At 41.7% G+C, this 22,981-nt stretch overlaps 2 protein-coding genes across 6 annotated transcripts in view; one reads left to right on the top strand and one right to left on the bottom strand.

The window, feature by feature from the left end:
- RALGPS1 (Ral GEF with PH domain and SH3 binding motif 1) overlaps positions 1 to 20,193 on the bottom strand; it is a 240,760-nt gene extending 220,567 nt beyond the window's left edge. For 4 of the 5 annotated variants that reach the window (XM_048513563.1, XM_048513565.1, XM_048513566.1 and 1 more), the window contains exon 1: positions 19,923 to 20,193. The gene's annotated coding sequence lies outside the window, so the exon portion shown is untranslated. Of the gene's footprint in view, positions 1 to 2,236; positions 2,259 to 19,922 lie in introns of those variants that run through there. The other variant, XM_048513564.1, reaches the window with a different exon arrangement.
- LOC125442287 lies at positions 3,167 to 8,435 on the top strand. Its single transcript, XM_048513570.1, has 2 exons — positions 3,167 to 3,297; positions 7,472 to 8,435. The coding sequence occupies exon 2, from the start codon at positions 7,476 to 7,478 to the stop codon at positions 8,265 to 8,267; it is 792 nt and encodes a 263-aa protein (XP_048369527.1). The 5' UTR covers positions 3,167 to 3,297; positions 7,472 to 7,475; the 3' UTR covers positions 8,268 to 8,435.
- Positions 20,194 to 22,981: the final 2,788 nt, after the last annotated feature.

Raw genomic sequence — 22,981 nt, 5'->3', positions numbered from 1 at the left:
TCCCTCCACCCCCCACAATTGAGGAAAAATGAAACCTACACAATATTTGCTTTCTTATGAAGCCTAAACTTACTTTACAGCTTTAACAACAAAATGCTTCAATTATCCTATAATCAGCATATAAAATTGGAATATTTATGAAATGTAAATGTGTTTGCTTTCTATAAGCAAAATCATGAATATATAAAAAATAGGCGCAAACCACATATTGTTCTTGCTATCTGAGAGACAGGAAAAATAAATATTCAATAGAAACCTCATATTTTGAAGTTAAAAAACGTAGTATTTGGACAGAAAGTCTCATACAGCCGCATATTCAGATATTAAGTTACATTTATAACACTGAGCTTTTTCTATAGCATATATACACATAGCATATTAATTGCTGACATATTAGACATATTTAAAGAATTACAGTGACATATCCACGAAAATATGTCTATTGCATGCAAAGAAGTTACTAGCTATGGACTGTCTTACATATTAAATCTTCACACTACACATGTGGAGTGAGTAAAAACTCTACCACTTGTAACCAGTACTAGTGAAACCATAAGCCTGCGTGCAGTGGATATTCATTCAGATGTGTAGGTATTCAAGAAGTGGCAGGTGCTGCAGGCATGGGTTTTTTTTGGCTGAGACTGAGGCAGTTCTCTTTTTTTCTTGACATTTCAAGTTCTTCTCTTTTCTTTCATTTCTTCTAGGGAGGAATCCTCCCCACCACCACCTCTCTACTGGTGGTGGAGCTGTTGTTGTGACAAAGATTTCAAGCAAATGCCCAGCACCAATGAAGACAGGAACCCCCAAGCTGCATCCTCAAGTGACAATTACCTGCAGGTGCAGCTACTAAACAGATTTCATGAAGGGGGGAGCTGGAGTTTGGCTCGACCCCCACCCCAACAGTCAGTAAAATAGCCACTGCTGCAACCTCTTCACCCTTCAACTGCCATCAACACACCTTGAATGTGGCTGGAGAAACAGAATGTGATAGAAGTGAGGGTCAGAGAGACTTAAGAGCAAAAGAAGGCAGAGAAAGGGGCAAGAATGACTGTGAAAGATGACAAAAGGAAAGGAAAAGTGTATACAGGACAGAGAAGGACAAAATAAAATGAAACTTAGAAAAGGAAAGAGGGAAGCAAGTGGATTCCAGGAAAAACTGTCAGCTGCCATGTTGGAGGTTGTTGGTCTATGCACCTGGTTGCCAAGCTCCTAGAAGTATAATGTCCAAGAATATGGAACCTTTGAATGCTGAATTTTTTTTGAAAGAATCACCAGATGTTTTATATACAAACGCATAGATGCTTTCATATACCCCAAACATTACTGCTATCTCTAGACTTAGTTGCCTTGACTCCTCCCCCGCCCCGTCCCTGCGGGCCCCTGCCCAAAATAGGGCATCAGCAGATGACTACAGTAGGCTGTCCTACAAGTACGTAGTGCCCAACGATGTATATGGGTTCAAAAAAATCAACCTCAGCACCTTGAACATGCAATACAGTGGCCAGATATTTTCTGTCCAGGAAAGAGTATAGCTGACTAATCAGTTAAAGTTGGCAAAAGGTACTCCTGACCACAGATGCCACCTGGCTATACAACAGGCCTAGGTCCAAGAGCACCCATAGACAATGGACCAGCTCCTTCACCAACAGGCCTAGGTCCAACACCATCCAAAACAAGTGGCATCTTAAATAGCAGGTCAGACTTCACACTCATCAGGAGTAATTCTGCTTTTGACAGGATTGAGCTCAATTTATTGGCCCACATTCTCTGCAAAAGTACCTTCAGGCACTGGTTCATGGTTTCTTTACACTCTGTGGAATTGGTCAGTAGCATGAGACCTGGATAGCCCAGGATAGTCCAATCTTGTCAGAATTTGGAAGTTAAGCACAGTTGCCCCTGACTAGTATTTGGATGGGAGACCTCCAAGGAATACCAGGGTCATGGCGCAGACACAGGATTTGGAAAACCACCTCTTAACATCTCTCTCCTTGAAAAGCTTCCGGGGTTGCCATGAGTCAGTTGTGACTTGACAGCATTTTCCACCACCACCATGAGTCAGAACTGAGTGTTAGTTGTATATTGGGGACTAGTCAGCCCAGATTGTTGGATGTCCTCACTCAGGTGTTCAATGTAGCTGCTAAAGAGAACAGCAGACAAGATAGAGCTTTGAGAGACCCCCACAGACAATAGCCAAGGGCTGAACAGCCATCCCTCAGAACCACTTTCTGAAACCTACCCTTCAAGTAAGACCATAACCAATGGTACTTTCCAGTTCCAGTCCAGTAAGGCAGTCCAGAAGGGTACCCTGATTAATGTATCAAAAACAATAGAAATAATCAACAGAGTCACATTTCCCCTGCCTATTTCTTGGAGCAGGTCACCCATATGGCAACCAAAGCAAAGTGGCAACAATCCACTTCATCCAGAAAAGCTTGAAGTTGTCCAACCACCACCTACTCAACCATGCTTAATTCAACGTCATACATCTATGTGAGATTCTGCCCTCTAACCCATGCTGGGGGTCACTACTATTAATAATCATCTGATAGAGGACCTGATCAAATGAAGGGATGAGTGATGCATGCACAACCCTAAGTGATGGGCAGAGAACACTCCATATAACATATCCCATTGCGAATTATCCAGTATAGATCTCCCAACATACCTCAGTACATCTGCATCTCAGTTTCTGAACAAATCTATTTTCCAGTCTATGGTTCATCCAACCACATCACTGACTCAATTTCTACAAGAGTTAACTACCACCTGACATCTGCCTTGAAATCAAGATGCAATTAAGGAAGAGAGAATTTATACAAGCAGCACTTGATAGTATTTCAGTACAGCCACATAATCAGCAGCTAATTAACAATATTTGACTCATACGCAAACTGGTGTTCCAGATCCAACAAAAAGTTGTGCAAAAATGGATTTTGTTCTCTGAGTTTAAGAAGCATTAAGCCTACAGCAGTATGAATTTCTACCATGCTTGTTACTTAAAATAGGTTTCAGTCTAAAATGGGCTGCACTGGGCAAAAAGTTCTATGGAGCACTTCAGTGTCAATCAGGAGGTATCTATAAACAGCAACTACATGTTCTTGCCACAAGCACAGTTACCCCTGTTGCCATAGAAGCTCCAAGTAGTAACTAAAAATAAACAGTGGGACAAGAAATCAGTACATGCTGCTTTAAAGAAAGAAGACAGAGGAAAAGTTGGTTTTGCACCCAACAGAAGTCGACTGACAGAAAGAAAAATAAACACCTTCTATGTCCTTGAATTCTGAGGCATAAAACAAGGTAAGCCACCTCAAAATCCTTGAATGAAAGTTAATGAAAACAAAATGAAAACATAAAGGAAGGGAATCAGATTAAACACCTGCAGATCAGGCGGAGCAGTCAGTGATATAAATAGGAAGAACAGGGAGGAGATGACGAGTGTCACTTTGACCCACCTTTAAGAAAAACTGAAGATGGGATTAAGAAAAGCTATGTTTGCTGACATGAGCAGCTGAGCTAGAAATTAAGGCATTTACAAAAATAAATTCAATTGAGGGTATATGAATGTAGGTCACTATTTTTGAGGGGAAAAACCTGAAACATTTTAAGAATCTATAGTTATTGTTTTGTTATTATAATACCTTCTAAGCAATCAAATAAAAAAGCTGGACACAGTCATCACCACCAAAAAAAACAGAAATTACAGAATAGTATACAACAAGTTCCAATTCCAAAGCCTTTATTGGAATTATAAATTACAGAATTAGTAAAAAGGGCATTTGTCTATTGACTAAAACATTAAAATACATTAAAATCTACATTAAACATTCACAACCAAGCCTTGTAAACCGCACACATAAAAATTTTAGCCGTTACTACTTTGTAGGCAATGATTGTGCCTGACCAGATAAGTGCCTCAAAAAACTCGCAACATTCTCACATACAAAATCACAGGAACCGTTGAGTAGAAAATTAATACAACATACATTCATACAACAAGTTTATTATGGTCAAAGACCAGGAGGAAAAGTTACAACAACAGAACCAAATTTCATACACCAACAATCCAATGAAATATGGCAGGCTATAAAAGACGTACTACTAAATTACATTTTAGGTTATACGTACACTTTCTTAAAGTGCTTGTAATATACACTCAAAATGGCGCACATGAATTAATACTTCACATTTATCTTCAGTGTAGTACTAGGAGGTTAATAACAATCATTTAACAATTAAAAATTAATTAACTTATACAAGATCGTATTATTATCTGCGTTAACATTTTTGCAAACTTTGATGACAAAAGAGCAAAACTGCAGTCTGAACAGAAATATGTGGCTTTCCATCCGCTAAAAACATTTCTGCCCATTTAATTTTTGGCTGACGTGGCCAAAGGTCAGGTACAGAATAGTACAGTCTCTCAATAACTCAGCCATCTGGCACTTTTAAATAGCTTAATGTGGGTTATTCATATATGGTATAAAATGAATGGTTTATACCATTCATATATGGTATAAAATATAAGAATGCAGGATCAAGCCTTAGTATGGAGGGATTTACCTATATGACCTTCAGGTCACCTGCAGTCATATATTATATAGTTTCACATCTCAATATTAACTCTCCATTGTAACATGCTATAGTAGATATTTTGCTAAAAATCCTACACGGTCTTCTCTTCTTTTTCCTTAGTCTGCTCACCTCCTCCTATAGCCGTAGTGGTGAACCTATGGCACTCCAGATGTTCATGGACTACAATTCCCATCAGCCCCTCTCAGCATGGCCAATTGGCCAATTGGCCATGCTGACAAGGGCTGATGGGAATTGTAATTCATGAACATCTGGAGTGCCACAGGTTCGCCACCACTGTCCTATAGACTGCTGGTTGACATGAAATTTGACGTTACTTATCAAACGCTCAATGCACTGTTACCCCTAACTTTCAACCTGCCTGGCAAAACCATCAGTTCTGTGAGTAAAGATTCAAAGCTGCAGGCAGTACGTGCATTTGAGAAAACAGACATCATATTTTTACGTATCAGCCACTCACAGGGTTGTACAAACTGAATTCTGAAACCAAATTTCTAAAGAGACTTCACAATAAGCCTGTTCTTCCAGTGCTGATCCCATACAGAAACTGGAGAAATATCAGGTTAATTTGATGTGAGTTTGTTTATCCATGTCTGCCTCATGTCTAAAACAGGAATAAGGGTGAGGTTTTACTTACAAAAAAGAAGTGTACACAAGTGAAGGGAGTTGAATCCTTCCACATTACCTGCCACCCAATACTTCCTTCCATAGCTTATTTTTTCCCCAGCCCATCTTACTTTTGGTATCCGAACATAACCGGGAGAAGAGTCCCTGTAGCAGTAGAATGCAAAAAAAAGCAGGAGAAGGAGGAAGAATCAGTTCCTCATGAACTCCCACCTTCTGCCTTTAAAAAGACCTCTACTATTCCATTTTAGTCATGAACACAAATATAACAAACATAACTGCCCCCTCAGTTGTGCTGAATTTGGATTAGATAAATTAAAAAAACTCAGAGAATGATATTTTTGTCTGTTGACTGGGCTATAGGATTGTCAACCTCAAGGTGGGCCTGGAGTTCTCCAGGAATCACAAGTGACCTCCAGATTACAGAAATCAGATCCCCTGAAGGAAATGACAGCTTCTGAGGACTGACCTGAGGTAACACATCCTACCAGAGGTGGGATCCAGCAGGTTCTCACAGGTTCCCGAGAGTAGGTTACTAATTATTTGTGTGTGCCAAGAGGGGGTTACTAAATGGTGATTTTGCCATGTGATTTTTGCCTTAGTTACGCCCCTCCTCCGCTCCTCAGCAGTAGCGCGCAGAACTTGAAGCAGTCTAGCAGGAGGTGCACGGACGTGCGTGGCAGCCTGAGCCTGCGTGCATTCGTTTCTCGCCCAAGGACCGGCGCAGCGGCTGCATCCTTGCCACATCCCCGCCCAGCAATGCCCCACCCCCAGAATGCCCGGGCCACACCCCCATCGTGCCCCGCCCAGTCCCATTGGCGCTACACCACTGTTTGAATCCCACCACCATGGGAACCTGTTACTAAAATTTTTGGATCCCACCACTGCATCCTACCCAAACTTCCTTCCCTCCCCTAACTCTCCGTCCACAGGCATTTTCCCCAAATCTCCAGTAATTTTCCCAATCCAGAACTGACAACGTACTGGGGAGGGGAAAGGTGGGCGAGTTAGAATCCCAGAGAGTTTGAGTTACCTTCCTATTTAATAAGACAGCTGAATTAGATCAGCTGATGGGGACACCAGTTCTCTATTGTTAGCATTATAGTATAATTTTTCTAGTGGCTGAGATATCGAGATCCAAAGAACTACCTTAGGCCCCAAGGTCTTGGGATATGCAGTGGAATTTTTATCTCTTAATTTCCTTTGAACAGTAATCCTCCATGCTGCATTTGATATTACTTTTTAAAATTCCTGTTTCAAAAGTAACTTGGAAGGCACAATTGGGAGTTGAGGCTGCTGTTTGAGGATTACAAGTGAACATTCTTACTGGACCAACAGTTGAATATTTCTTTGGATTTCAAGCCTGTGTGTTTCACTTTAAAAACAAAAAATAAGGAAGTATACAACATTAAAATTATACATTATGTTTCCACTTTTGCTTTATTTGTGGTGTTTAACAATACAAATATAAAACTCTTGCTACACACTTAAGCATTCAACTAAAAATAAATGTACTGTCTCATTTTCTCCTTGCATGCTAGCATTCTGTGGAGTATAGCACATCTAAGCATGCATGCTTCAACACCCTTTACAGCTAAATGCCACCTATTACAGTTTAGTGGTATTAAACTGCCTTACATTAAATCAGACCACCAGTTTGTCTAGCTTAGAGTTTCTTTTTCAACTAGCAACTATTCTTCAGGGTCTCAGACAGAAAAGGGTCTTTCTAGCACTGGCTATTTGAGATGCTTTTTACCTGGAAATGCCAGGGATTCAGTGGCGTAGCGCCAACGGGACCGGGTGGGACGCAACGCCCAGGGCACATGGCGCTCCCGGGGTGTGGTCGGGGCGTTCGAGGCCGCAGTTGGGGCACAGGGCGCACGCATGCCCCAGGCAGAGTTCCCCCTTGCTCCGCCCCTGCAGGGATTGAATTCACAGTCTCCTGTTTACAAGGCATGTATTCTGCCACTAAAACAGAGTTCCATCACTTGTCTCTCCAGCATTGAAAGTAGGATGAACACCTAAATGATGGGACATGACACACTACTTGGGGGATATCCTTCCAGGAAAATGTATAGTGTCAAGCAGCTGTTGAAAAGGCCCTGCTCTGATAGATTCTAGTTTTATGTCCACTAGTGACAGTACTGTGCACAAGTCCTCACTGGCAGGTCTTTAGTAATAGGATAAGCACAACTGGTAAAATAATATTTGCACTAACATTAATAATTTGTGTTAATACATTTTTATTTTGCAACAGGAATATGGAAGCAACAGAACAAAAAGTTCAACTTCAACAACGGTATTGGGTAACAAAAGATAGTAAAGCCAAGCTGCTGCAAGTGGGTGCCAAGTGTGTGGATACTGTTCCTCACAAAGAGCACTATTATGATACTGCTTTAGATGAGCTAGCAATGGCTCAAGTGTGGCTATGTCAAAGAAATCAGCAATGGTGCCTCATAGCAGGGCCTCAGGATCAAGTTACTAGAGAAAATACTGGTACCTGTGAATCAGTTTCTGATACGAATGAACTTTTATACCAGAGCAGAGCAGAGGTCCAAAACTCCAAATCCACTCTCTACAAGAACTCAAAAGAAAAGAAACCAACACCATTAGAATGTCTTGACAGTCAAAACAATCAGCACCATGATTTGAATAAAACACAAAAGTATGTAGAACCTACATATACTGAATTATTGGGAGAGCAGGAGATAATGATGTATTTGACAAACTTTCTTCGCATTGACCTGACAATTGAGGAAAAAAGAAACATGGCCATGGAAGACTTTTTGAGGCGGGCTGGTATTGATCATTATGCAAGCAACCTTACTGCCTATCAGTCTACATACAAGCTGTGTGACCGGTACACCGTTATAATACAAAGGGAGGACAGCTCTTTGAAGGAATCTGCAGTTGTACTGTTAGATGTGGATATTTCAAGCATATGCAAAGGTTTTGAAGAAATTGAGACTTTAGCAAATTACCTGGGATTTGAACATCAAGCAATTCAAAGAGAACAAGAGTTGTCACATAGAGAGATTGAGCAAACAATATAAGAATTAATGTTTTTATTTATGGACTGATTTTTGAGGAATTAAGGGCACATCTGCCTTTACTTCAATAAATTTTAAATGAATGTCAACCCAGCCCTGCCCTGAGGGAACTATACTGTCTCCCTATCTGCTACCAGGGCCAATTCAAGGTGGTGGTACTGACATACTAGGTCCTATAGATCTGAAGGAACACCTCCTCCCATACAGATCTGTCCAGGAGCTGAGATTAGCAGGGAGCCCTTCTGGTTATCCAATCGTCTTCTGAGATTCGGAGAGTGGGAACTGCCCGGAAGACCTTCTCTGTGGTGGACCCAGCACTTTGGAACACTCTGCCCCCAGAGGTCCGCCAGGTGCTAACTTTGCAAGTGTTTAGGTGCCTGGCCAAGACCACCACTCTTTACATGGGCAATTCCTCTTGAGCAATGCCTCCTCTCCTTCTCCCTCATACTTCCCTTTTTTTACCTGTGATCACTGTACTAGCACTCTACTGGTACAGCTCCAGCCCAATTTTTAAAGTGTGTTGGGGTGGGGGGCATTCCAATTCTGCCACTTCCTGAAGCATGAAGGGGCAACAGTGTATGTGAGCCTGCAAGGAAGGAGCCATCAGTGCCACGGCTGCATCCTCCTCCTCATTGTCAACCAGTGAGGGGATAGGTAAAGCCAGGAAAGCAGAGCAGCAGTATTGTCAGCAAGCAGAACGCCTAGCAAGTGGTTGGCCTGGCAGAAAGGCAGGTTGTCTGCTGAGGAGAGGAAGGAGGACAGTAGAGATATTTTGCTTTCCACCAACTTCAACAGGAGTTGTTTTTTTTAAGTTTACATCATTTCTTTGGCCAGCAGAATGTTATACCATTGTTACAAGCAAGTCTAAGGATTCAGCTAACACAACAGCCCTTCTCCTCCCTGGTACACCCTCCTTGTTGTCAATTTTTGGCTTACGTACTGGCAGACGTACACTTGCACCATGACTATGACAGCGTAACATTATCCTGGCCTCAATACCTAGAACCATTGGATATTCAGAATCCACGGGCATAAAGGATTTAGGCAGTAATCGTAAAAAACACTTTGCTGGAAGTGAGACCCATTTTAAGTTGTTTTTCAAACTGTCATGTCTCTTAGTATTCCTCCCTTCATTTTCAATTCTATTCTGAGTCTTGACATTAGTTGAAAGTAGACATGGCATACTCTTTCCTTCCTCTTTTGTCTCTTGCCACAATTTGATTTTCCCCTGTGGATTGATTATTTCTTTATAGATTAAATTGCCATTATTCTTTTTCATCTATTGTTAACATGCTTCCATGGGAGGTTTCGGAGGTGAGACTGGGGGACTTAATCTTGTATATGTTTTATTCCAAATTCCAAAAAGTCCGCTCCTTATTACATGGGTATCTTTCCTGATCAGGTCCAGTTTTTTTCCTCCATAGGTATCCCTGCTTTTCCTCCATGTATCCCTGCTTTCAAGTCTGCTGTTTCTAATTTTATAGCTCTTTGATCTGGATTCAACAACAAATACAAATACAAAACCTTTAATGGCATATAAAGAGTGGTAAAATACAAATTATGTTAAAACCAATTGACTAAAATTTACACAAAGGTTTCACTCTTGATCCAAGTGCCTTTGTTAAAAACCTGGCAACTGATTCAGTAGTGTGGGGATGATGGTCACTAAGCAAGTATGAAACTATTTCCTTGTCTGATCTCACTGAAAATTTCTTCAAGATGGCCTCGAGAAAAAGCAACCGATAGACTGCCAAATCTTTACAATGAAGGAGCACGTGTTCAGTTGTTTCGGGTAGGCCCGCTGCACAGGAACAAGTCCTGTTCTCCTGTGGGATGCCATGATATCTGCCTCTTGTTTGGGCAGTCGGTAGCACATTAAGCCGAGCAAGCATAAAATATCTACGGAGATGTGGATTGATTAAATTACTCATATATTTAGCCATAAAACCCGGCAATGGTTGTGAAATGCCATAAAATGTGGGAGAACAAGTTCTGGATTCTTAATTCAATCTGAGATCCATACAAATCCAGCAGCTTGATAATATAATTTGGTTAGGCACAGCTAACTTTATTTTCCTTTATTTCCAAGCCTACCTGCACTGGAGACTTTTGTCTTTGTGTGACTCCAATCTCTTCTTCAATAACCATGCAAGCAGATGCATCTTGAACATTACAATGAAGACTGTCCACCAGTAAGAAGCGTTCCCTCCCCCTTTTAACTCTTTCAGCCTATTTATCAAATTCTGAGTATAATTCTGAATATAAAGTCTGGATAAATTTCAATTGGCAATGGTAAGAGGTCGCAAATGAGCGAGTTTGCTCTTGCAGCCATAGGTCCATTGAGAATGTGGCTCACATGATTCTTTGATGCCCCAAATTTTTAGTAGACCATTGAACATCTATTAGGAATGTTTTCTCACAATGCTCAGGTAGATCAGACCAGAATAAACTGGTGACATTACTGCAAACAGAGGTAAATGGGCAAGAATACAATTGGCACAGTTTGAGGCCAGGTTATAAAGATTAGGTCAAAATCCTGTCATGCTAGTTAAGTCAATGAATAGTTCACCGATTTATCTTGGATCATTCCTTATTATTACAGGAATAGTAAACTATCGTTAATTCTACTTGTTTTAGCTAAAAAGCTTGTATTTTAAAAGCTTATTACGCATTTTAATCTTCTAATTGATTTTTAGGGATTTTACTTGATACTTGCTTGTACACGAGCCAGCGTGGTGCAGTGGTTAAGAGCAGGTGGATTCTAATCTGGAGAACTGGGTTTGATTCCCCACTCCTCCACCTGAGTGGCAGAGACTTATCTGGTGAACCAGATATGCTTCCACACTCCTAAATTCCTGCTGGGTGACCTCAGGCTAGTCACAGTTCTTTGGAACTCTCTCAGCCCCACCTATCTCACAAGGTGTCTATTGTGGGGAGAGAAAAGGAAAGGAGCTTGTAAGCCACCTTCAGTCTCCTTACAGGAGAGAAAGGTGGGATATAAATCCAAACTCTTCTTCTTTTATTTGCTTATTACTATTATTTTGACTATGACTTTGTGCCAATACAATAAAACTGTTAGTACTATTAATCACCAGTAACATCCATGAACAAAATGGGCCTTGGGCCTTGCACAAGGCAGGTTTCCAAAGACTATGTATTTCAAGTCTATGTATTTCTATTTAAATACAAGCCTATGTATTTCAAGTTCTGAACTTCGGCTTTCAGTTAAACTCCAAAACAAAATTAACAGTGTATTTAATAGTTTAAGGCAAACTTTTGGCCTATTCTTACAATATACTTCGACAAAAAGTCACCAACAAATTGTCAGTTTGCAGCAGCTGTTCAAACCAAATTTAAAGAAGTATTACTACAGTGTTATAATTCCACTTTTGATGGAAAGTATGTTAGATTAGATGTTTAGGATCTTTTTTTTTTTACTGTGCCTCAGTTTGAGTGACAGGTTAATAATTTCTTATATCCAAGTGATTCTTTAACTAAAATCACACTGCAATTGATTTTGCAAGTTACTTATTAATATTTAATCTAGGAGAATTAAGAAACTAGAAAGTGAAATTCACTACAAGAGTGAAACTTGCTTAAGAGCCAAAGAACTATGAAAACAAACAACCTTGACGGCTTGTCCAATGTTTAGAACCAAAGATGAGAAAATCTTCTCCTACCAGCCTATCTTGTAAAATCAGAATTACCGTGATGATCTGAAGTTCTCTGAACACATGAAATTCATCATATACATTCCAAGTGGTGTTATTATTGACTATTTAATATGACATGAGCAATTGGCCACCCTACCCACAGAACAATTGTTTTTTTAATTGTCACAGGGTATAATAATTAATCAAAAAAGTATTTGGAGAACACCATTTAACCGTATGCATATTTTTCAAAATGCTAGCTGAGCATGTTGTTTGAAGCTCTACAATGATGCCAGTTCCTGGTGCTAATGGTCATTGCTGTTCACAGATGTTACAGAATTAAGGAATTAGTCTTTTCTCCAAGGTACTGAACTTAAAATCTACTTATAAATACATTCAAACAGACGCAAAACTTCCCAACCCAAAACTGTACCAAAACTGTACCAAAATTACAAGCACGCAATTGAGCCCCCCCAACAACATAAATACCAGCAAAACATAAATACCAGCAAAATCCTTTAACCCTACAATGTGCAACCACATAATACATCTAGCCCAGCGGTCTGCAACCCACGGCTCTGCTCTTTCAGCCTTGTACTGCGGCTCCGCATAGCCTGGAGGTCGGAGGGTAGCGTGGGCGTGTCCCTCCAGGAAAGGTGAGTGGAGGGGCCAAACTGGAGGCGGCTCGGTGTGGAGCTGCCTCTCCGGCTCAGTAGATCTTCGGGGCTGTGGAAAACGGGTCCAAATGGCTCTTCAGGTGGTAAAGGTTGCTGACCCCTGATCTAGCCTGACTTCGGCTCATTCCGCACATGCAGAATAATGCACTTTCAAACTGCTTTCAGTGCTCTTTGAAGCTGTGCGGAATAGCAAAATCCACTTGCAAACAGTTGTGAAAGTGGTTTAAAAACGCATTATTTTGCATGTGTGGAAGGGGCCTTCTTTTCTTATTTTATCCTCATAATGCTGAGGGATGGGAGAAGCTCGGAGTGTGCAACTGGCCAATGGTCACCGAATAAGTTCAGTGACAGAGTGAGCTGGATCTTTTTGAAACATAGTCTTGTACTGATTCATAAAGTAAATGGGATACAGTGTTTATCCGTTAACAACATATGGCCCTTCACAAATCAATTAAATCAAAGAAAGTTTCATCCCACCTCATTGTTACAACAGTCAAAATTAAGGAGACAAAACACTGTTATTCTTAAAATACCAATGGGCTGATTTTTAAAATGGCAATGCAGCAAATATACAGGAAATGTAAACTGCCCACTATGGAAGCAAAATGCTCAAATTCTTAAAATCTTAAGTATACACAAGATTAAGTGACAGAGTCACATCCACCCTTGAAGCCTACTTGATTGCCATTTTAAGAAAATCCTTTCAGTGAATGTGCCATTTAATTCATTCTCAAACTGAATAGCAAAATAAAACTAAAATAGCAGATGTTACAGAGTACCAACGTTATTGTTGAAAGGGGCCCATGAAGATAATGTTGTGAATGCAAGAATTTATTCCTTACAAGCAGGTGATCCACAAGGATTTGTGGAAGGGAGATCTCATTCTGCCCCTTTATCCTCTTCCCCACATTTCCTGTTTCCCTCCACTAGCATAGCCTGAGTTGTGTGTGTGTGCGTGTGTCTGTGTGCGTGTGTGCGTGCATGCGTGTAAGAGAGAAAGAGAGAGAGAGAGAGAGAGAGAGAGAGAAGCCTAAGGTGGCCTACAGTACATGAAAACATAAATACCAGTACAATAAAACAACAATAGCATAAATATTCAAACATCAAAACAAAAACAAACACCAAGAAATTGGAAAACAGAAATACCTGTTTTCCTTTGAACCAGTTTCATTTGGAACTTGAACCAGTCTTGGTTCCAAGGCTTTCTAACAGCAGGCATGTCAAGAGTGATGCACATTATCAATGCCAGCAGACAAGCACACCAGGGTACACACAGCGTAGTTAAGGTTTCATCCAGTGCTTTCTGGTTTTTAACTATCCTACACCTATATCATAAAACTAAGCATGATTTTTTTACAATATTTATCCAGTGAACACATGAAGCCTGGTCCAGCACCCCCATTTGCATTTTAAGCATGCTGCAATAATGCATCAGTAACAGCCAACACTGGCCTTTTCATAAGATAAGATGTACATGTCAGAAATAAAGAGTTCCTCCATTTACATCCTATCAATTAATCAATGGCAAATGTGCCTAGTGTTCCTCCCTAACAACTTACTACAAGTTGCACGCACATTAATGTACCACAGACCAATCACCATGGTCTGTGATTGGTCTGAGATGGGACACAGGATGCAACAGAATGACATAAAAATATGTGTACACAGACAAAGAGCAGCTTCAGCATATGTAAGTGTTAACAGAAACACTGCATCAAGGATCACAGTGGCAACTGCAGTCCTGTGCAGAATTGCTCTGGCTGAAGCCCACTGAAATCAATGGAGTTAGACTGGAGTAATTCTGTTATGATTGTACAGTTAGTAACCAGTTACCAGAAGTGCTGATATAGTAGATAGCAATACCTTCAAGAACATGCAGAGTTGCTTTTCCTCTGATGTCAAATAACTGTAGGCAACAAACATCTAATAAGAGGCCAAAGCCAGAGGCATAGCTCTAAGGGGATGGGGGCGTGATGCACTAAGCATGCACTCCTGGGGGATGTGGCAAGGGCGTTCTGGGGGCGTGGGCGGAGTTCCGGGGCGGGGGCGTTCCAGGATGGGACAGGGGTGGAGGACGCACCGGTGCACCAGGCGCCTCTGGCTGTAGCCAGTAGGAGAGCTTGAGCCTTGGCAGTTCCCTTCAAAAAGTGAACTGTTGGCTGTACTTGACACTTAAAAAGAGATGCAGCAGGAACAGAGGCTGTATGGATGAAGCTGAAACTTATCTCAAAACATACAATTTAAAGAGAGAGAAGATCTCACCTCACATCTGCCTGAGGCCCATTTTACTAGACCCATGATAAGAAAATTCCTAGAAACACAATCCTGAAACCAGAAAAAAAGACTCATTTGGTACTGTTAGGCCGATCATAAGGGGATCCATGCATGCATGATGAAGTCTGACTCCTTCATCTAATTGGAAGGTGAAATGCTGCACAGCAGGTAGGCAGGGAACCTGTTTCTTACCTGAAAGGGGTGACTGTAAAGGTTTCAAGGCTCAATCACCTCCCACCGTTAGCAGATTTGGGATGCTATTATTAAGAACTGCCCACATGACGGTAATATTACAGCAGCTGCACTGGCTGATGCTTCCATATCGAATTCAAGGTGCTGACTCTGACCTTTAAAGCCCTTTGCAGCCTGAATACCTAAAGGACTACCTCTCCCCATATGAAGCCAGAGGAGCCTTCAGATCCTCACAAGACCTGCTCCTTCCACTCCTTAAAGGAGGCAAGATGTGTGACTGCCTAGGCAAGATTATTTTCTGCAGTGGCCCTGCCCTTACAGAATGGGTGGCCAGCTGAAGTTAGGGCTTACTCTTCTCTCCTCTGATTCCAGCTGCAGCATAAGTCTGTATTGTCCAGACAGGCGTTTTCCTGAGTGGTTCTAATAATATTTAACATAAAGGGGCAGGCTTTCATTAATGAAGTAACACTGGCAACCAAAAGTCATGAGGACAATCCACAGCCTCAGGTGAGCAGTGTGACACTGTAGCAACTCTAAAAGATGCAACTGAATTCTGGATGTTCAGAGAGACTTGGACTGTACAGTTGGCAAGGAAGCAGATGTACATAGAAGCCCTTTTCTGTTGCACAGGTACAGTAACCTGGAACAAAGTACTGGGTGCTCCCAAGAAATGGCTGGTGCCGCAAGACTATGAAAATGGGTAAGTGTTTTTAAAAACTTTAGATGGCAGCTAATGCATACAGGAGTGTCTCTGGTACTTTTCTGTAACAGGAAACATTCCATAATTTGTTGAAAAGAGGGCATTTTGACTTTTGAGCTGATGTGTTCTTCACTTGAAATTTGTCTCATGCTTAAAAGAAATTGCATATTCTGCTCTGCAAAGTCCTCAGTAAGATAATCTGAGACCCTGCAAAATGATGACACACAAATACTGAATAAAAAAGAGCAAATTTGTTTGTTTTTAAACAAAACATAAATAAAGCTTTAATCAGATACAGTTCAAAGCACACTTCTAGGTTTGCGTGCATAGGATTGGGCTGCTTGTAGCATTAGTTCTGAATACTTTGACACTTTCTCTGACACAGCAAGCAGCAACACAGGAGGGTAGCACCCAGCTAACAAGGATACAGTATAATAGTTTCAATGTCAAAACACCTTGGTTCAAAAACCAGGAACCTCAAAGTGGCTACAGATTTTTCAGTAATACTATTTTTCTTCATTATATCCACTATGGCTATTCAGATTCTGCCAGTCCTAGGACAGTGATCATTTGAAGTCTCCTCATATTGATTATATTGACCTGCACCGTGCTTAATAGGAATTTCTTGTATGGATGGTTTTCAACATACACTGAATAACCCACTTCGAGTCACTGGGAAAGGCAGAGTATAAATACAAATAAATGATTTTTTAAAGTGTCAGGTTTTTGGTCAGCTTTAAAGTACTTGTTTCAAACTGTTCAAAGCAGTAAGGAAACACAATACAGTAAAATAGATAAATAACAAACAATAAACAACAACAACAACACATACATACATACATACATACATACATACATACATACATACATACATACATGCATGCATGCATGCATGCATACATACATACATACAGTGCAATCCTAAGCAGAGATACCCTCAGTGGCGTAGTGGTTAAGAGCAGGTGCCCTCTAATCTGGAGAACCAGGTTTGATTCCCTGCTCTGCCACTTGAGTTGTGGAGGCTTATCTGGGGAACTAGATTAGCCTGTGCACTCCAACACACACCAGCTGGGTGACCGTGGATGAGCCACAGCTCTTTGGAGCTCTCTGAGCCCCACCTACCCCACAGGGTGTTTGTTGTGGGGGGAAGAGAAAGGAGACTGAGTCTCCTTGCAGGAGAGAAAGGGGGGTATACATCCAAACTCTTCTTCTAAGGTCACTGAGTCAATAGGCTTAGAAAGATGAAACTCGGCTTATGATTTCACTGTGTTATTACTACGTAGAAAGGAGAAACTTCAACTGCAGGTACCAAAACAGGAGTAATAGGTGAAAGACTGTTGATTTCTTTTCAGTTTTGAAATGAGAAACAGAAAACATTATAAAGATAAAAAGCCTGTCCTGGGGATAAACCTTAAGCATAGAAAAGTGCACACTGTTACAATCGTTGGCTTCCCACGCACAAAAAGATTGTGATGAGAATACAGCTGCGATCATCAGGCACTTTCTCTAGCACTCATGAAATCTGTTTTCATGAGTAGCCTTCCTTGCCTGTCAGAGGTCTGGGTACAACAATGGATAAATAGAAGGTGGTGTTGCCTAAACCAACGCAGTGTAATTACTGGGTAGGGAGAATTTTCAATGAGACAGCTAGACACACTCTTTCATTGACAGACGTGTGTCACATTGGAGGGGGATGTTTCAATTAAATGGTAGGAGAGCCTGCATTTGTGTGTTGCCTATTTAAGATAGCCCTTCATTAATAATAAAATAAAAGGAAAAGGAGCTGTTCAATTAAAGCTGGGGACAATTCTGATCCATCAGAGGGAAAGCAGCAGACTTGGGCAGAACATCATAGCATTCTCTTCACCTGCCTTATGTTATGGCATGGATCAGTGCATTGCCCAAGGGACAAGGTAAATGATGCTCACTCTGGCATTGATGAGCATCCCGTTTGGATGTACAGGGGAATGCTGCTCTCAAGTGTCACATTTGGCAGCATAAGGGATTAGGAGGATCTTTTGGCATAGAAACAGCAGTACTCGTGGGGTGTTAAAGGTAAATTACACATACTTCTCAAACCCAATGAACAATGAAACAAAAGACCTGAGGTGCAGGGGTTACCCAATGGACAGGAATGTTGCAACTCCACTGAAAGGAATAAATCACTCACTGCAGGAAAGGAACAGGCCAGGTACACAATTCATGAGAAGAGACATAGATCTCCTCCCTTCTCATCTATAAGCAAGGATACAGTAAGGTAAATGGCATATCCAAGTACCCTAAATAAAGCTTGGGTCCATGTTTCTTCAATTCATCATGCCTCCTGAGATAGCGAGAAAACACATGAAATATGCAAAAACACTGTTTGTTACTGCTGTGATTCTAGCATTGTGGATTTTATATGAAATAGTTTACATTTTATCTTTTTAGTTGTCCTGAGAGCTTTTTTCCTAAATAATTATCCCAGCAGAGTAGTGTGGAAGGGGAGGGAGGGGGATGCATAGGTTAATGAAATATTGGGCTGTTGAATATTTGTTTTGTCATTTCCCCCACAAACACTCCAGCTAAAGTACACCAATGAGTGTCACTTTTATCTATATTACAAATGCAACCAATGTTTTAAATGAAATCATAGGAATTTAAAGTAAATGAAAAACTGACTACATGAAAGTTTCCCCCCTCATTTTCTCTCTATTGTACTACTGTGTTATCATTGTGTAGATGTGTCCAGTTTCCTGCCTTTATATATTTTGACAATATGGGAGTGTGCAGATGTCTTGAAAGCAGTAAGCTGTTCGTTTTTACATCTATTAATTTTAGATATGAAAGACCAATCCTCACCTTAACCTCAACTCTCATACCTCAGCTCTTTCACCTTCAGCCACCAAAATTATTCACCGTCTTGATCATGTGATGCCGCCTTTTTGTATCTCGCAACCAAGTTCTCATCCAACACAGCACTAACTCCTCACCCTTATCCTTCAAAGATGCCTGAGGTCTTGCCTCCCCACTCCACATTTTTTACCTCTTTTATCCTGCCATGTCAGTGATGTTCACTTCTCCTGCTCCTCCTGTTCTTAGTTATCTGAAGGTCACTCATTCCTTCAAATGTTTGATCGTTCTGTTCATCATGCCTACAGCTGCCTCCTAGAACACCTGTGTGATGCCACCTGTCTCACCACTCCCTCACCACCACCACAATACACCTTATTTGTGAGATCTTTAGCACATTCCTAGTCCTACTAAAACTAAAACTAAACACATGCAATGGGGAAAAGTGCATACTTTCCTCATTTATCCCTCTTCCTCTGTCTCCTTCCCCGCACTTTGTTGCCTCCCTAACAGCTAATCTTGAACCTGTCTTCTTGTATGCTGTAAAATGTCATGCACATAAATGGTGCAGCATAAATAACAAAAACTCACAGTTAAAAATCTAAGTATTAAAATACTTTTAAATGACAGTTTAAAGAAACATTGCATATATATATGGTATCTACATATGGTATCTATATATATAATATATATATACACCAATATAGCATTTTATTTATATGATTGCATTGATTACAATTATATAGTGTGCTGCATTTTGTTCACACACACAGATGAAATGCAGCACACATTCAAATGCAATATCCTACATATATGTACATATTCGTCAATTGCACTATATAGTAAAATGCCAGAGGATCCACAGTGCATCAAACCACTGATTTGCATTTTATTTACACACACATCGATATACTGCAGCCTACATTTAAATGTAATATTCTACCGACCTGCACGTAATCGTCAATTGCACTCTATATCAAAACGCCAGAGGATCTACAGGCACCAATTGTCAATTTCGATGCAAATTGTCAGTTTCAATGCAATTGTCAATTTCACGTCCGCACACCAAACCGGTCTTTTAAACACAAACCCGAAATATTATTAGTGGGAACGTGACCAGTGGCTTGGAAAAGGGCGACAGCCGGGGAGAGAGGCTGCACATTGAAATTAGGCAGGGAAGAAGGAAGACACATTCCTTTGGGGGACAGAAACAAGATCCTGCTCACCTGTCACCCATAATGGGGAGGGGGGGCGTGTCGGGGTTAGGTGGAGAAGCACGGGAGGGGGGCAGCCTTAACGATCATGCATGCAGAAGAGGGGGCCTCCTCACCTGTTCGGGGGGAGGGGCGGAGCAGCCCCACCTGCCGCCGACCCAGCCCGCCCGGTTCCTCCCCGAGACCTCGGCGACGGTCACGCAGGAGGGAAGGGAGCCGGACGGGGTCTCTGGAGCCGCCGCCACGGCCGCGGCGCTACACCTCCGGCCACGGCCGCGGCAGCCGACGGGACGACGAGGCCGAGGGCGGCCGCAGGGCCCAGGCGGGGCGGCTGGCGAAGGGCCGCGAGCGAGGAAACCGACGAGCGCCACAGGCGGCGAAGATGGTTGTGGCGGCGGCTGGAGGGAAGAATGACAACGCCGCCTCGCCAATCCCCGTCGCCCTCTCGCCGGTTCGCCCAATCGGGGCCGGGGGTGGGTGGGAATACGCAAATAGCGGCCGAATGCGCAGGAGCCGCAGACCTTGGAAGAAAAGAAATTGGGCGGGGGGGAATTGAGGGGCGAGGGCGATGGTGATTGGCAGGTGGCGGCTCCTTTGATGCCTGAGGAGGGATTTAATAGGAGTGAAATTAATAAGGGGGAGATGTCTTAAAGGGGGGAGATATTAAAGCGGGGAGATACCTTAATTTTATTTTGATTAAATGCCGAACTGTGGAATGGTTACTATTGGGGAAGATCTAGAAGACTGAGGCTGTCACTAATTTTATTTTGATTAAATGTAGAATTTTGGAATGGTTACTATTGGGTAATGTGCACTGTGGTCTTTCCCCCAAGACCGTTAGAAAAGGCTGTTTAAATAAACTGATCTTATACCCTGCTTTTTTTTTCCTGCTCACCGAGGACGCAAAGCTGATCACAACATCATTTCGCCCTCCTCCTTTTTTAAAATCTTCACAACAGCCCTGAGAGGCAGACTAGGATGACAGCAAGGACTGCTGGCTCTAGATCACTTAGTAAGGTTTATGGTAGAGTGGTAATTCCAATCTGGTTGGTTTATCTCGTACAATCTCAGCATTTACATTATGACAGGCAATTCTTAATGACCAAGGTAGTCACAGGGTGCAGAGGCTAAATTTATGTCAATTTCAGCCTTGCAATCTATGTCAATTTCAGCCCGCAGTTTATGTCAATTTCAGGCCTGGTTTGTTCGCATGCTGCCCATTTAGACTCCATTAAAAAAAGTGTGCACTAGCTCACAAACTACCATGAAGTCAAGCAAGTTTCCAAATCAATGTCTACAGAGTGAGGAATTCAGAACAACTGCCTGTATCTTCATCTTTTATTTAACTGTACACCTCTTATGTAGTGGGGGGAGGGAAAGGACATTGTAAGCCCCTTTGATTGTAAGCCTCTTCTTACAGGAGAGAAAGGGGGGGATATAAATCCAAACTCTGCTGCTGCTGCCACCTCCTCCTCCTCCTCTTCTTCTGATACGAACACGTTGCTGTTTTTTTGCATCAAGTCACAGCTGACTTATGGCAGCTCTGTGGGGTTTTCAATGTGAAAGACTTTCAGAGGTGGTTAATAGCATTTAATTTAGCCAGATTTCCCGTGCAGGGGCTAAAATTGTTTGCCTTACTAACATTTTTCAGATAAATATAAAGAGATGCAACATCCTTATTCTGTCCAGGCCTCAGACTAGATATTGATGAAAGTTGTGCTATTGTAGAATCTACTCTCCTGTAGCCTGATTTCCTCATTAAAAAGCCAAGAGCATGGTAGTTCTTTTGGTTAACAATGCACCAGAAGAACATTTGCCCCACAGGATATTAGCAACAGTTTAAAATGTACCTCAGCCCTGGATAAAGGTTGCAAAACTGCAGACTGTGCATAAACTGGCATCGTCTAGCTCATTTACATGATTTACATGCATGCATATTAACGACAAGATACAACCACTCCTGCCTCCAGCATTTAATTTCTAGAGTCTGGGGCGGGAATGGAAGGATGACAACACTCCCAGTTCACATCAACAATATTTTAACAAGTCTTCCCCAAAGGGCAAAAGTGGTCACATAGGCCAAGAAAGCAAGTACTTCCCTGGTAAAACATTACAGTTGGGGCATATGAGACCATAAAATGAAAGAAAGAAGGGAATATTACTCATAAGCAATGTTGGGAAACTGCTGCACCAAAGTCTGAACCCCAGGTTAACCGTTCTAATAGGTATGCCAAGTGGCATACAGTTTACAATTTCACTGCATGCTCAAAGCGTGCTGTGAGTTCTTAATATTTCACTCAGCAATGCAACCAAAGCTAAGCATAGCAATAAACGGAATGAAATAGCATATTTGAACACCAAACTGCCTCTAAATGTCTCTTGCCTTAAAAACCCTATGGGGTCAGTGTAAATTGGCAGTGATTTGAAGGCCCTTTCCACCATCAGGATGGGGGGGGGGGTTTTCCCACCTTAGACAACAAAAGGTTTTGCATCTACATAAGAACATAAGAAAGAGCCTGCTGGATCAGACCAGAGTCCGTCTAGTCCAGCACTCTGCGACTCGCAGTGGCCCACCAGGTGCCTTTGGGAGCTCACATGCAGGATGGGGAAGCAATGGCCTTCTGCTGCTGCTGCTCCCGAGCACCTGGTCTGCTAAGGCATTTGCAATCTGGAGATTGCAAATTCCATGGTAGATCTACCATGGAATTTCATCTACCATGGAATCATGGAGTGGCATCTCTGGGAATGGTAAAATTGTCTGTCCTGGCCCTGTTTATCAACAGCATAATCAACAAGTGTGTTTAAACTGGTGACTGAGAAAGAAACAGCAAACAATTATTCTGCAGCCCTATCAACACACACACACACAGAGTAGTCACCTGAAGCACACAGAGATAAATGTAAGGAGCCCATTTCCGAATCCCAAGAGAAGAAGAATATCCATGTTCACACACAGAGAGAGCTGAAATCAGGAGAGGAATTTATTTATTTATAACTTTTCTGTACTGCCTTTCTACCCAAATAAGGTTCCCAAGGTGGCAAACATTACAGTTTACTGTTAAAGCATTTGAGAGTTACAGCAGTTTTTAAAATAAAAATAAATAAATTCAATAGAACATGTAAACACACAGATCACCACAACTAGGGAGGAGGGCCAACAACAGTTTGTGTGGGA

The sequence above is a fragment of the Sphaerodactylus townsendi genome, linkage group LG12 (assembly GCF_021028975.2).
Source record: "Sphaerodactylus townsendi isolate TG3544 linkage group LG12, MPM_Stown_v2.3, whole genome shotgun sequence".
Lineage (NCBI taxonomy): Eukaryota > Metazoa > Chordata > Lepidosauria > Squamata > Sphaerodactylidae > Sphaerodactylus > Sphaerodactylus townsendi.
Note: the sequence above shows the minus strand (reverse complement) of the source record. Positions and strands in the feature narration are given on the sequence as shown.

Excerpts from the sequence above, each read along its gene's own strand:
- LOC125442287 (XM_048513570.1), top strand. The coding sequence starts at position 7,476 with ATGGAAGCAACAGAACAAAAAGTTCAACTTCAACAACGGTATTGGGTA.